The sequence below is a fragment of the Plecotus auritus genome, assembly GCF_963455305.1.
Source record: "Plecotus auritus genome assembly, chromosome: 1".
Taxonomy (NCBI): domain Eukaryota; kingdom Metazoa; phylum Chordata; class Mammalia; order Chiroptera; family Vespertilionidae; genus Plecotus; species Plecotus auritus.
This window is the reverse complement of record NC_137770.1, coordinates 41,529,555-41,545,127: the sequence shown is the minus strand read 5'-3', so window position 1 is coordinate 41,545,127 and position 15,573 is coordinate 41,529,555. Positions and strand designations below refer to the sequence as shown.

Genomic DNA, 15,573 nt, shown 5'->3' with positions numbered 1-15,573 from the left:
ACGAACCTTTCTTTTTAAATAGTAACCAGTTCATTTACTTTGAAAATATTGATTGTATTTTTATTGTTCTTGTGCTTATCAAATATCCAAACTAAGGAAAATATAACTTTTCTTCCTGAAAGGATGTTAATGCTAACATGCTTATAAGTAACCCTCCTCCCGCCCAAAGGAAAGAAAAATGTAATAGTATGCATAAAAAGAATGTTTTAAGTTATTTTGATGCATTCGGTTCTGAGGATAAAAGTCCTCAGACTTGGAACTTCACATTCTCTAAGGCAGCATGGTTCCCTAAAAGGAGAATGGGTTTGGCTCAGCCATTGTTGCTCAGTGGTTAAGCGCTCACCTATGAACCAGGAGATCATGGTTCCATTCCCAGTCAGGGCACATGCCCAGGTTGCTGGCTTGATCACCAGTAGGGGGTATGCAGGAGCCAGCTGATCAATGATTCTCATCATTGATGTTTCTATCTCTCATTCCCTCTCTCTTCCTCTCTGAAATCAATTAAAAAAAAAAAAAAAGAGGGAGAGAGAAAGGGTTTGAAACCTAATACCAGCACTTAATGCAGTGATATTGATCAAATTGCTTATCCTTTCTGAAACCTCTCATCCCAAGTCTTTCACATTTTATTTACATCATAAGCTTGGTAGATTTAAATGGGTAAGTTTATGAATAGTGCTTAGCCTAGTGCTTTGCATATAGTAGTTATTTTATACCTCCATATCTTTCCCTTAGAATATTTTTTTCCATCTCATTTCCACCCCATACTGCCATCATACTTTTTTCTATATTTATAGCAAGCCATCAAAACTATAGCAGCCTGAATAAGCATCCTATATAATAAAAGCCTAATATGCTAAGTGTCTGACTGTTCATTCGACCAGTTGCTGTGACACGCACTGACCAATGGGGCAGAGGCTCCGACCGGTAGGTTAGTTTGCTGCTGGGGTCTGGCCGATTGGGATGGGCGAGACAGGCCGGACATGCCCTGGAGATATCCCGTGGTCCCTCCCCGGCCCCGAACATGCATTGGTGGGGTCCGTTTGCCTGGCCTGCTCCCTCTCTCAGTCTGGGACTCCTTGGGGGATGTCCACAGGCCAGGCCGAGGGACCCCACCTGGTGCATGAATCCGTGCATGGTGCCTCCAGTAGCTCCATAAACTAGAGCCCTAGGCAACATCCATTTTATGTCTGTTCCTGAGGGTTGTCTTCATACTCTTTTCCTACACAACTCTTCAAATTTCAGTTTTAAAAAATATTCTAAAAACTTTTGATATTAGATGACACATTAAAATAAAAGCTTTGCATGTGTTTCTAATACCGTTAAATTTTTAGAACACACTCTTTAAAAGCTGAAATGTAAGTTAGTGCAAACGATAGCACTTCTTTCAGCAGGTGCATGCTTTCTTTTTTATTTTATAATCCACATTTATGCAGGTATTGAAGTGATGTAAGTAGCTGTGCCAAGTACTGTGGAAGTATTTTGGAAGTATTGTTAATATCTTAACAGGTATAATCCACTTATTTTCCTCCTCCCTTCAATATGATATTAAGTACTTTGCTTAATCCTTATTACTTTATATATTCTTTACCCCTGCAAATTAAAGTTAATAGAGGAGAAAATTCTGAGCAGATGATATTTAGTGCAGGGATATGACTTCATGCCTCTAATCCTAAAGTGGTATTTAAATCTTATCTTAAATCTTATTTCATTTTGTTGAGGTATAGCTTATAAGAGGGATGATATTTCATCAATTGTAAGGTTTTTTCCTACTTCTTAATTTATCATCCATCTCTGAAGTCTGGTTGTATCTTACAGTCTCTGGTTACAGTTTAGTTGGCAGCATTTTTAATTTTTAGTGCTTCATAAAATATCGGTTGTGAGATGCAACGTCAGTGAATTGGATGAGATTAAATATGATAGATAGATAGATATTTTTTATCCTCACCCCAGAACATTTTTTAACTGATTCCAGGAGGAGAGAAAGGGGTTGTGTGTGTATAGCGGGGGTGGGCAGAGAGAGAAACATCAATTGGTTCCCTCCCGTATGCATCCCCTATCGGGGATTAAACACACACGTAGGTATGTGCCCTGACAAAGAATTGAACCCGAAACCTTTTTATTGTACAGGACAATGCTCCAACCAACTGAGCCATGCAGTCAGGGCTTATAGATGGTTTTTGATTGTGTTAATTCTTACCCAGAAAAGTAGAATGTAGTTTTTGTGAGTTGGTTATCAGAGATTCTGGAACACCTATTTCAATATGTAGTTTTAAACTTTCTAAATTAACTTCATGGGAGATGAAAGCAAATGCCTAGAAACCTGAATCTGTCCTAAATTTCCAGTATTAAATATACTGGTAAATCCTATTTAGGTTTAAAAGAAAACCTGAATTTTTAAAACTCTTTTAACTTTTGTTCTGTACTAAAAATGGTATTCTCTATCATTAGACAAGAGTGAAACCACTAGTCTTTAAATTTTCTTTTTCTTAAAGATAATATGATGCCCTAAAACTGCCATTTAATATCTTATATAAACTATCACATGTGGAAGTTAATAAAAAATTAAAAAAATATATTTTTAAAAATCCTCTAATTTCTGCCTTAGTCAGCCTTTACTGTGAAGTTTCTGTGTGCATTTAGGTATTGTTAAAATAACAACTTTTAGCATGACATGAATTTTTTAAACGAATAATAGTTTTATGAAGTTTTAGCAGTAGTTCTCAGAACAAAATTTCATAGTCACATTTTTAAAATTTATTTATAAGAATTATTTGTTAAGAGTGGAAACTCATTTTATGGTAATAACTTAAGATTTGCTCTTTGATAATTCTTAGAATTTTTCTCTTCTGAAAAGTCTTTTTTTATTTTAAAATATTGTAGAAAGCATATGACTGGTGTTATGTTTTTGGTTGTAGTTCTGACTTATCTTGGCAGACCAAAGAACCACCTGTTTGACTTTTTTCTGGTCATTTCTTTGTTATTGCTAATAAAAGAAGAGCTAAAGATTAGTATAATGTTTTTTCATTTTTACCTTTCTTTAACCCCTTCCTACCCAGCAGTCAGAATTCCAAGTGACAGTTGAGAGATGAACAGTTCAGTTATTTAAAAAAATGTAGTCCTTTTGCCCCATGGATTTTTATCCTGGAGGAAAAGATTGACCTTATTGAAACAGAAACCAACAATGGTGCCAGGTTGTTGTTTCTTAAGGTGTAGGAGGCAGAAAGACAACAAACACCAGGTAAGGGAAGCTGTTTATACACTAAAGAAGTGAAATCACCATTTATAGATGAATCAAATCAGATACAAAATCTCATTTATTCAGAATAAAATAAAATTTTCTGGGGATGAGGGTTATTACATGTCCTTTTTTTTTTTTTTTTTTTTTTACAATATTGACTTTTTAGCAAAGGAGCAGCGTGACTTTTTATTTTATTCTAGTAGGTTTTTAAGATTCAGTGATCAGTATTATTAAGTAAAACCTGTGGGAGTAGACATTTTTTTACTCCTTGCCCTGATGCCTGGTTGCATTTTACTGCAGACTAATTTATTATTATATAAGATATAGTTTTGAAAGTCGTATAGGGAGGGAAAAATTGGATTAGATCAGATCCATAATGTATAAAGTAAAAATGTTGGATAGATGCTAATTGGGTCAGTATGTACAATTGAATAGTGAATGAGCAATTGACCAAGAGTACTTGTTAAACTGTGACCTCTTTAAAGGAAATTTCACTTTATTAAATATTTACTAATTGAGTACATGCTAGAAACTATGCTACATGCTGAGGCTACAGAGATGGGTGAGAACTGGTTCCTGTCTTCAAGACAGGCTTAGTGTGAAGATATATAACACAGAAAAATGTGATGAATAAAATTCTTGAACAGGTTAGGAGGAGGAGTAATGAATTCTATTTGAAGGAGGGTGAGGGTGAAATGCACAGAGAACAGGGGACAGCTAAATGTGATTTTGAAAAAGGGCTATGAATTTGCCAAACAGCTAAGAGGAGCATTCCAGGTCTAGTGGATACAGTATTAAATGTCATGGCAGTATACAGGTAAATTGGTATATTTAGAGCATATTAGAGAACTGCAAAGTATGAGGTGTAAGGAGTAGAGAGTCAGTAGGGCCTAATAATGAAGAACTTTGTATGCTGTGTAAGGACAGTGAACTTGATTTAGCATATAGGTATGACACTGAAGGGTGCTGTAAAAATAAATAAGCATTTTGTCTAGCATTTTAGATAGATCACTCTGGTGACAGTTAAGTATTTGAATTTACATAGGGGAGAAGTATGAAGGACTAAAAGTAAAATACAACTGAACGGTTAATGTGAAGATAACTTGGACTTAATAGTATTGTCTTTTTTTTTTTCCAATCTTCATCAAGGACATGTTTTTCATTGATTCTAGAGAGAGAGAGAGAGAGAGAGAGGAAGGGACAGGGAGAGAGAAACATTGATGTAAGAAACATTGATCTATTGCCTTCCGTACGTGCCCCGACCAGGGATTGAACCTGAAAACCTTTGGTCAGTGCATGGGATGACACAGCAACCAACTGAGCCACACCCGCACGTGCATGCATCCTCCCTCCCTTGCTCCCTTTTTTCTTTCTTTCATTTTAAAATAGAGCTTTAATTGACACTAACACTATATATAACATAATGATTTGATATTTGTGTATATTATGAAAAGATTACCACTGTAAATGTGGTTAAAATCCATTATCATGCATAGTTACACATTTTGTGTTAAGTCTTTATGTGAGACTTAAGATGGGCAAATATCATCTTGACGAAAGATGTAAACTTATTGCATGATTTATTTTTCACAGTTTATAAACCTGATTAGAGGCCCGGTGCACGAAAATTCGTGCACTTGGCGGTGGCGGGGGGAGGGGGGTCCCTCAGCCCGGCCTGCATCCTCTTACAGATGAGGAGCCCTTGGGGGATGCTGCAGTCTGGCCTCCCTCTGTGAGAGGTGACCTGCAGGCTGATCAGGGGACAGTGCTGGCCGGTGAGCCGTCTGCCCTGCCCCCCACCTCCCCCAATCGCCTCTCCACCATTTCCGGTCACTGCCGTCCCTTCCCTCTGCCTCCAGATTGCATCCCTTCCCTTTGCCCGCTGGCACCCGCCTTGGCTGGCCTGGTGCCGGCCCTGCCCCCCGCTGACTGCTTGTTCCACCTTTTGGTCGATTTGCATATTAGGCTTTTATTATACAGAGTTTAATATATGTTTGACAACTCTTACCTCCTTTCTGATGGTAAGAAGAATTTTTTCCATTTGGAAGTTCTTTGTGTACTTCTCACAAAATTATCCTTATGGATTAGCAGGGAGAAGAATTAGGGTGATATGGATAGTTGAGAAGAGTAAAGCTGAGAGCCTAACCTATGGCATAGAAGAAAGGGGGGTTAATTTTAGAAATATGTAAGAAGCAGAATCTTAGGATTTGGATTTGGCAATGGAAATTGGAAAAATTAATAGTGTTTGTGAAAATGGTTGTAATAACATTGGGAAAAAATTAAGAAACTAGAGAAATTAGGAGAGAGCAGGTAGAGATGGGTGGAAGACAGTGTTCAAGGAAAAAGACCCTAAACCTGTTTTGAACTTGCCTATATAAATATTATACCTTAGCTGCCTGAAGGCCTGGAGATACTGAGGGGAAACTCTGCTTCTGGACACACAATAAATTATGACTGTGAGGACTTTTGTATGTATGGGGGGATGGCAGGAGGGAGGCCAATGTCAGGGGTCAGTTGTATTTTATTGCAGACTAATTCATTATTATATAAGATGTAGTTTTGCAAATCATGCAGGGAGGAACAAAATTGGATTAGACTAGACCAGTAATGTATAAAGTAAAAATGTTGGATAGATGCTAAGCTGTGTCAGTTTTGTGCAGTATTGAATGAGCAATTGACCTGTTGCTTCCCATACGTGCCCTGACCAGGGATTGAACCTGACACATTGTCAGTTGTTTTTTTTAAATATATATTTTTAAATTGATTTGAGAGAGAGAGAAAGGGATTGGGGCGGGGGTGGGCGGGGAGACATCATTGTGAAAGAAAAATATCAATTGGTTGCCTTCTGCATGCACCCCAACTTGGGACTGAACCTGCACCCTGGGTATGTGCCTTGACCAGGAATAGAAGCCGTGACCTTTTGGTGCATGGGTTGATACTCGGCCAACTAAGCCACACTGGCCAGGACTACATGTCACGTTTTAATGATCTACAAGGCGGATGTGTTCATATGTTGCTTCTGCAATTTATAATCAGTTTTATATATTGGTCTGGGTGGTAGTTATATAACCATCTACAGTTTTATATATTGGTCTGGGTGGTAGTTATATAACCATCTACATGTTAAAAAATTCTTGAGTTGTACATAGGAGTTTTGAACTTGCCTATATAAATACTATATCTTAGTGTTTAAAAAAAAATCCGTTTATAAAAAGAAAGAACACAAAGCCTCCTTCCTGGCCTGTGAGGCCTTAGAACCTTTGATTTTTTTTTTTTATATATGAAGAACTGAATTAATTGATGAAAAGGAACTAAGGCACATTCTCTTCTTATCCTTAAGATTTTCTTTTGTAGTAATTAAAGAATTATTCATAACATACTAACTCACTTTACTAGTCCATTTTATATTTCACGTTTTTCTGTCTTGTGTAGCTGCTTCTCTTTTGTATTGTGTTTGTAAATTAATTATTTAATTATTAGCAGTCTTCAAATATGGATCATCTTACTAAATTTTGAATGTAATTAAAACTAAACAATTTTTATAGAATCCTATTTCAATGTTTAAACAAGTTTTACCTCATGCAAAGTTGGTAAATTAAACTCTTTGGTGATTTTTATTTTAGCCTAATAAAGATGTTGTGGAACAAATGGAAAAATGGTGAGTTTAAAATTTTCTTTAGATATTTTAATGACTCACTTCTACCAAATTTGAGATAACAATTATCTATACTAATAAAAGGGTAATATGCTAATTAGACCGGATAGACCAGACAAAGGCTGTGAGGGCCGAGGAGGGCTGGTGGCCATGGCAGCTGCGAGGGCCGAGGAGGGCCGGCAGTCACGGCAGCTGCGTGGGCCGAGGAGGGCCGGCAGTTGGAGTGGCTGCGAGGGCCGAGGAGGGTCAGCAGCTGCGGTGGCTGAAAGCTATGGGGAGCGGGCTTAAGTCGTCACATCCCCTGAAGGCTCCTGGACTGTAAGAGGTGGCAGGCCAGGCTGAGGGGCCCCCTCCCATCCCCCAGTGCACGAATTTTCATGCACCGGGTCTCTAGTCTATAAAAGGCTAAGTGTCCATCCGACTGGTAGCTATGACGCTCAATGTAGGAGCTGCCATGACGCGCACTGTCTATTTCAAAATAAACGGCACCACAGACTTGGTGCCGACAAACCAACACTTGGCTTCCCCCAAGTGGGACACAGGCCCCACCACCACCCCAGAGGGACACCCTACCAAATCGCAGCCAATGCTGCCAAGACCCCATGGCGCGAAATGTGGCCCACGGCCCAGCCCAGCCTGGAAACGGTCGCTGTGGGCGCCGGGTAATGACATCACATAGCAACGCCCGGCTTCCTCTCTTTAGTGACTAGTCTCCTTGGAGTTTCTTCAGCCCAGGAACACGACTTGCTTTATAGCCAGGTGCAAACATTTTACACTTTAACCAAATGTCTGTGAAGCATTTTGACGTGCCTCATCTCATTTGATCCTCATGGAAGTCCTGGAGTAGGTAGATAGGAGACTCGGTGGAATCCTAGTTTCTTTTCATTAGCTGGAAAACAGAGATTTAGAAAGTTTAGAAACTTGACCTGACTGAAAAGAAGTAAGAAATGGTGGACCTTGAAAATGACTTCAGGTTTTCTCACTGTGCAGAATATAGTCAAACACTGCTGCAGTTAAATATTTTACCCTTTGTTTTCCCTGCCTGATCTATAATGATAATCTGCTTTGTGTTGATATTTACTGCTGTGTTGCTGACAATTACCTGAAGGAGAAGTTGGGGTGCTTCACTGGGCTGGAAAAAGTTTAGCAACATCAGAAAGCAGATCTAATTAAGCAAGTTTATTCTGTATATATAAAAGGCTAAGTTGACTCACGCATGCGCAATACATTTAAAGCTCTTGCTGGTGCCAATCGCACGCTCGTGTTCTGATCTGTCATTGTCGATCGTGAATTTGGTTGACACTTCTAGAGAAGGGTGAATAGCGATATTAAAATATTTCTTCTAATTAATTTCCTTTCAATGTTCATGAATCCGTGCACCGGGACACTAGTTAACTATATTAATCAAGATTCTCAGAATTCTTTTTGTGTTTCACAATGGAAGAGAGTGGTATGCTATTGATTGATTTGGGATTACGTTAGGTTTCTGGGTGCCATGCGTAGCAGTGATTTATTTGTTTAGGCTAGCATGTAAACATGCATTACTTGAACACATTTTACTTACTGGTAAAGAAGAAGTACCCTTAGACATTAATCAAAGATTCTCAGAAATGTTTCTAGAATTAAATTTCATAAAGAACAATGGACAAAGGAGGTAATCCATGTCAAATATTTAGGAATGATATCATTCACTTAACTTAAAAAATAGTTCATACATATGTTTTAAATTTATAATTTCAGCATTCAAGAAAAAGATGAGAAGTTGAAAACTGTGGAAGAATTACTTGAAACTGGACTTATTCAGGTGGCCACTAAAGAAGAGGAACTGAATGTAAAGCACTTTTAGAGTTATTTTCCTTGTGGTTATACATTGAAGGGGTTTCACTATAATTTGTGTAAGACTTTTCCCATAGCTTTTAAACTGCATATGAGTTAACCACATTTTATTACATTTATGATTTTCTTTCATTAAATTTAAGATTTTATTAAAAATACAAAAATGCATAGTTGATTATAGTATTCATTGCCTTAATGAAGTAGGTACTATTGTTATGGTTTTTAAAATAGTTTTCCCACCTCCACCCATGCTCAAATTATAACCAGTGCTAACTAGCAGACTTCATAAGTTCAGGAAGTAGTATTGGAGGCCAGAGAAAGGAGAGACTACAGTTCTGTTTTATGATTATCATTAACGAACTTGAGTAGGATAAGTGGTGGTGCTGGAAGAAATAATTTAAAAGTTGTATTTGAGTTTAGGTGACAAATGGTATACTGTGTGGTTGTGTGATTGTGTAAACATAAATAGAAATAATTGAATTAAAAATCTATTTGGCTAGCTCTAAAAGTTACAGAATTGTAAATGTGGAAGAAGGGAGATTTCTGGGCCTTCCAGAGAAAAAAAGCAGCTAAAGAAAAAATGAGAAGCTAGTTTATTTTGAAGCAAGCTATTTTTCCCCAGAAAATAAAAGTATGTTCTGTTTATGTGTCTTTGAAAAAGGCAATAAGAACAGAAAACTCATCTTTGACAAAAGAAGTTCAAGACTTAAAGGCAAAGCAAAATGATCAGGTAAGGAATTTAATAGATTCTGCAACCATTTTCTTTAAAATAATGGACAGGCCTGTTACATTCAAACGTAGCCATTCTGTTGTTTGTCTCTTCCTTCCTTCTCCAAAGTGGAATTAGTCAATTGTAGTTTTTTGTGAATGATTAGTGACTTGATTATCAGTAATAGAGGCAGCAATTTTATTGGATGCTGACTATATCCCAAGTACTAGGTAGAGTACTCTAGATAGGAGGTCATTGCTTTTTATGATAGGATAAAAGGGTTGAGTATAAAAAAAGAAAGTGAGACTCTAAATCATGGGAGGGGAACCTTTTTTCTGACAAGGGCCATTTGGATATATATAACATCATTCCAGGGTCATACAAAATTATCAACTTAAAAATTAGCCTACTATATTTGTTCAAACATTTAATTAACTCACCCCTGATGCCTTGGCAGGGCCAGACCAAATGATTTCTCGGGCTCTATATGGCCCGCAGACCGGATGTTTCCCACCCCTGCTCTAAATAATAGTAGAAGGGGTTACCTGATTTAGGTAATTTTTTAAGTCGTATTTTCTCTTTAACATTTATGTGTTGATTTTTCTTTTGGCCTATACTTAACCATAAGTAGCCTTTAAGCTGCTTACTTTCAAAGTGCTTTTCATTTTCATAATTATGATGTTAAAATCTAGTAAAAATTAATTCTTGGGTTTACTTTGCTTATTTGGATTTTGGTACAGTGGAAAATTTAAGGATAACATACTTTTCTATTTCTGACCCATTGGTATTTTGAGCAAATTACTAACTAGGATGCCTTCTTATTTCCAGGTTTCTTTTGCATCTTTAGTTGAAGAACTTAAGAAAGTGTAAGTGGTGACATATTAAACTGGTCTTCCTCTTTTAGTCCCTTGGTTAGTCCTGATAAATCTTGTTTTATGGTGCAGTTGAGATAGCTATGTATGTTAGTTTAACTTTCACTCTAGAATTTTTTATTGATTGGATAAGCTGTGATTTCCCTGGTACAACGTGATTGTTAAAAAATGTATTTCCTAATTGATTCCATTTATTTTCTTAACTTATAACATTGCATTGTTAATTTTCTGTTTCTGTGGTAGGAACTATTAAGGAATAGGTTTTATTAGATGGGGAGATATGTTCCTTGCTTGTCTCCTTTCTGAGATGTCTATAAAGTTTGATGTCATAATTATGTGTAAGTTCTATCACAGCTTTTGCAGCCCTAAGAGCCAATGTTATTGAGAGGAACTTGATTCTCTCTGCTATTCTTCAGGGTACACCTCATATTCTCTGTGTACTTCTGAAACATGTCACTACCTTCTCCTAATGTGCATAGGCTTCAGCCACTTGATAGTTACTGATTATTTCTCATTTAGAAAGAGCTTTAAGTATTATTTCCCCTTCTGTCTGATATGTTGCTATTTTACTTAAAACGGGGAGAATTCATTTGGTGAGCTTATTCATGATTTGGTGCTATTCTTAGTTGGTAATGGTTTCTATTCAAATTTAATACTCCATTTCTTTATCTAAGAATTCATGAAAAAGATGGAAAGATCAAGTCTGTGGAAGAGCTTCTAGAAGCTGAACTTCTCAAAGTTGCTAATAAGGAGAAAACTATTCAGGTATTGAGAGTGAGAAAACTGTGTCCTTGTCTATTTGTTTACCAACTTTAGTGAATACCATCTAATTTCATGTGTTTGTCTGTACATTGCATTTTATGTCAATTTCTGTGTTTCCATTGTCCAATCTTGTTTGTTTTGTCATTGTCAAGGATTTGAAACAGGAAATAGAGGCTCTAAAAGAAGAAATAGGAAATATCCAGCTTGAAAAGGCTCAACAGGTAAAAATCCCAGAGCCATAGCATGACAGATTTGTTAGTGTATGTGTATTTATGAGCTACTTGGTTTTCTTCTTGTTACTTGGAAAAAAATCTTTTAGTAGTGTGATGTAAGTATATTGGATAATGTGCTCTTTATTGTTTTTGCCTGATTTGAGAAAGCGTTCTTGATATTTAATGAGTCTTTGAACTGTTAAAGATTCTTTTTTATTTTTATTTATTTATTTTAAAAAACATTTTATTGATTTTTTTACAGAGAGGAAGGGAGAGGGATAGAGAGTTAGAAACATCGATGGGAGAGGAACATCGATCAGCTGCCTCTTGCACACCTCCTACTAGGGATGTGCCCACAACCAAGGTACATGCCCTTGACTGGAATCGAACCTGGGACCCTTCAGTCCACAGGCTGACGCTCTATCCATTGAGCCAAACCGGTCAGGGCTAAAGATTCCTTTTTAGAAAGTTTTCTGTACTAATATTTCACTTTAGTTTTCCAGCTTAATACATGAAACACTTTGGTAAATCTTTTTTTAACTTTTTTCTTAACTGCATGGACTGTAATGTTTTGTTATAGAATATGTATTGCTCAACCTTTGCCTTTAGAACAAAGTACAGATTTCATATTTCAGAGGTAAAAATGGTTACTGGAAATAGATGGGTTTTGGTGAATTTAATCCAATAAGGCTTCTTTGAAAAAATGGTGAGGCTGTATGGAAGAGATCCCAATAGATTGATTCAACAATATTTTTTGAGTTCCTCCTACTTGTCAAAAGAATATGTTAATGAAGATAATGTGTCAAAGGAAATGGGGTATGATGAAAAGATAAAACTACTCTAAATATAGATTGAGAGATCAGGAAAGTTTCCTCCTGAGGAATTGATATCTAAGCCAAGCTCTGAAGGGACTATGGGGTATAAAAGGTACTATAGAACTGTGTCTGATAAGAAAATGAGATTAAAGACACTATAGAATGCTGTTGAATGGTTGACCTTGAAGACTGGGAAAGAAGAGGTCTGATAAGGTAGGGAGGTATGTAGACAGTTTAATGTTCTAATTTTCACAATTACAGAAGTATCACATTATTTAGAGTTAGTTATTCATAACTATATTCCTTGCCACCACCTGCCTGCCTACCTTACATTTTTAATTTGTTACTCTTACTGTGTCATTGGAATCAAGAGATGACAAAATCAAAATGCATCTTATTTTGGCATGAATAATTCAATTGGGATCTTTGTAATTTAGAATGTATCTGTGTTTATCATAAAGCTTTAATAAGGTAAGTTGAAAGGATTATGAATGCTTTTTCTCTGCTTTTTTCTTTGTATTTCAGTTATCTATCACTTCTCAAGTTCAGGAGCTTCAGAACTTGTAAGTACCATTTCTTTAATTTTCCTTTAATATTTCTTTTCAACAGTTAAATACAATTATAACAAAAATTGTAGCTTCTTTTTGTTTGATTTTAAGTACTATTTTAGGGAATATCAAATTATACCTCAAAAAGGCTTTAAGGTCTTAAGTTTTCATTAGGATTTAACCTATAGGTTTTTTGTTTTGTTTTTTTATGGGAATGGGGATATAGTGGAAAGTTTTATTTTTTATGATTTATAATCTGAATATGACCTTAAATTGAGATGATCCTCTTTGCCCATTTTCATAGCCACTGTAAAACTGGCTGTATATTTCAAAACCAAACCAGTTGTAATAAGCCGTCTAAATTTGCTGGTATTGACTTAAACAGCATGATATGGAGTGGGACTATAGCTATCCTAGTTTAGTCAATATCTGGATCTTCAGTGATAGATGGATTTAATCATCATATGCTTTTTAATTTGATTTATTCATCTTATGCTTTTTAATATGATATCTCCAAAATCTTGCATGTTTTATTTTTTATTTATTTAAGTTAGCTTGGGCTATAAATATAATCTAAAATATATCTTTCCCAGTCTCCATTATTGTTGCTTTGTATAGTCTTGTAACATTTTCATTGATAGTTCTTCTTAACTTACTGTCAGATTAAAAGGAAAGGAGGAACAGATGAATACCTTGAAGACTATTTTAGAAGAGAAGGAGAAAGATCTAGCCAATAGTGGGAAATGGTTACAGGTGAGAAGATAAAGACAAAGAAAATGTCTTTTTTATAGTTGATTATCAGTTCAATTCATACCTATTCTTTTTTAGGATCTTCAAGAAGAAAATGAATCTTTAAAAGCTCATGTTCAGGAGATAGCACAACATAACTTGAAAGAGGTATAGTATAAGCAGACAACCAGAATATTACATAAAAATGAGCAGTTTTTATTTTACTATATTAGAAAACAAAGAAGGTAATCTGTTCTCTGAACTTCTTTGCTTAAAAATTATTGTTGTAAAACTCATAGACACAGTCAACAACAATATGGTTACCAGAGGGAAGGGGATCATAAAGAGTAAAAGGAGTTAAATATATGGTGATGGAAGAAGATTTGACTTTGGGTAGTGGGCTCACAATGCAATTACAGATGATGTGTCATAGAACTATACAACCAAGCCCTCTGTAACCTTATTAACTAATGTCACCCCAATAAATTTAATATTTAAAAAATTGATAGGCTTTATGACATTACTGATGTGGAGTCAGAATGTTATTTAATTTAGTATTGATTAATAAAGATGTGTTTTTAATCTTTAAACAAAAATTACATATCAAAGACATGTCGGGAGGTAACATACCATAGGGATCAAGAGATTGGTGTAGATTAGAAACTCAAATCATTCCCTGTGTCCTTGGACAACTTTCTTAGTCTTTGTCTTGCTTATTCTCTAATCCTTTAAAGAAACGGATATTAAAAATTAAGTTAGAACTTTGTAATTTTTAATAAATTATTCTGTAAACTTAAAATTACTTTAAAAATCTGTTAATTAAAAAAATAGAAGCAAAATCTAAGGGGAAAAATTAAAGAAAATTCATTCTGTCTTTTAAATTTACTACATATAATTTTATTTTATTGGTGAGGTATTTTACATATATATATATATATATATGTTTAGTGCCTGATCTTTTTGATAGTAGAATTGAAAATGTGAATCTGTTTCTTAGGCATGTTCTGCCTCACGGCATGAAGAACTTGAGACTGTGTAAGTATATTTTTAGCCAACATTTAAAGAGAAAGTTCTCATTATTTTTCAAAATGTGCTTGAATATTATAACGAGTTTCTTTTAAATCATTAACTTTCTGGTTAAATAGGAATTGTAGTCCAGAGGCAAATAAGCAAAGTCTCTGTTTGGTATATTAAAACATGGGCTCTTTAGAAGAGGGAACTCTTGTAACACTGCTAGTAGGAATGCAGATTGGTGCAGCCACTGTGGAAAACAGTATGGAGGTTCCTCATAACATTAAAAAAGGATCTGCTGTTTCACCCAGCGATCCTACTTCTGGGACTATACCCCTGTATTCATAGCAGCGTTATTTACAATAGCTAAGATCTGGAAGTAGCCCAAGTGCCCATCAGTATATGAGTGGATAAAAAAGCTATGGTACATTTACATCAGGGAATACTATATGGCTGTGAAGAAGAAAGATCTCTTACCCTTTAAGACAGCGTGGAGGGACCTGGAGAGTATTATGCTAAGTGAAATAAGCCAGTCAGAGAAAGATAAATATCACATGATCTCACTCTTATGTGGAATCTAATGAACAAAATAAATTGATGAACAAAATAGATCCAGAGGTTTGGATGCAAGGAACAGAATAACAGACCTTGGGGGGTAGAGGTGGAAGTGGAAGGAGGAGGAGGGGATAGGAAGAGGTTAACCAAAGAACCTACTATATAATAAAAGCCTAATATGCTAAGTGTCCGTTCGTCCATTCAACCAATCAAAGCGTAATATGCTATTGATATGCTAAGGCTGCTCAGCTGCTCGCTCTGATGTGCACTGACCACCAGGGGGCAGACAGTCAACTGGTTGACCAGTCGCTTGACATGCACTGACCACCTGGGGACAGATGCTCTGACCGGTAGGTTAGCTTGCTGCTGGGGTCCAGCCGGTTGGGACTGAGCAAGACAGGTCGGACATGCCCTGGAGCCCTCCCCCAGTCCCTCCCTGGCTGGCCAACCTCCTGCGTCCCTTCTGGCCTTGATTGTGCACCAGTGGGGGTCCTTTGGCCTGGCCTGCGCCCTTGTGCAATCTGGACTCCTCAGGGGAGGGCCTCTAGTATATGCATCACCCATGAACATGCATAATTGCTTGGGAAAGCCTGGGGTGGGGTGGTGGTTGGGTAGAGGGGGCAAAAAATGA

General features: G+C 36.5%; 1 protein-coding gene across 13 annotated transcripts in view; it reads left to right on the top strand.

Moving 5' to 3' along the window:
* KTN1 (kinectin 1) overlaps window positions 1-15,573 on the top strand; it is a 123,734-nt gene that overhangs the window by 68,350 nt on the left and 39,811 nt on the right. For 9 of the 13 annotated variants that reach the window (XM_080640539.1, XM_080640538.1, XM_080640546.1 and 6 more), the window contains exons 19-28: window positions 6,862-6,896; window positions 8,634-8,724; window positions 9,391-9,459; window positions 10,267-10,304; window positions 10,985-11,075; window positions 11,225-11,293; window positions 12,625-12,662; window positions 13,310-13,400; window positions 13,476-13,544; window positions 14,374-14,411. In XM_080640539.1, the coding sequence (XP_080496665.1) occupies window positions 6,862-6,896; window positions 8,634-8,724; window positions 9,391-9,459; window positions 10,267-10,304; window positions 10,985-11,075; window positions 11,225-11,293; window positions 12,625-12,662; window positions 13,310-13,400; window positions 13,476-13,544; window positions 14,374-14,411 (629 nt within the window). The remainder of the gene's footprint in view (window positions 1-6,861; window positions 6,897-8,633; window positions 8,725-9,390; window positions 9,460-10,266; window positions 10,305-10,984; window positions 11,076-11,224; window positions 11,294-12,624; window positions 12,663-13,309; window positions 13,401-13,475; window positions 13,545-14,373; window positions 14,412-15,573) is intronic. The other 4 variants (XM_080640548.1, XM_080640545.1, XM_080640544.1 and 1 more) reach the window with 1 other exon arrangement.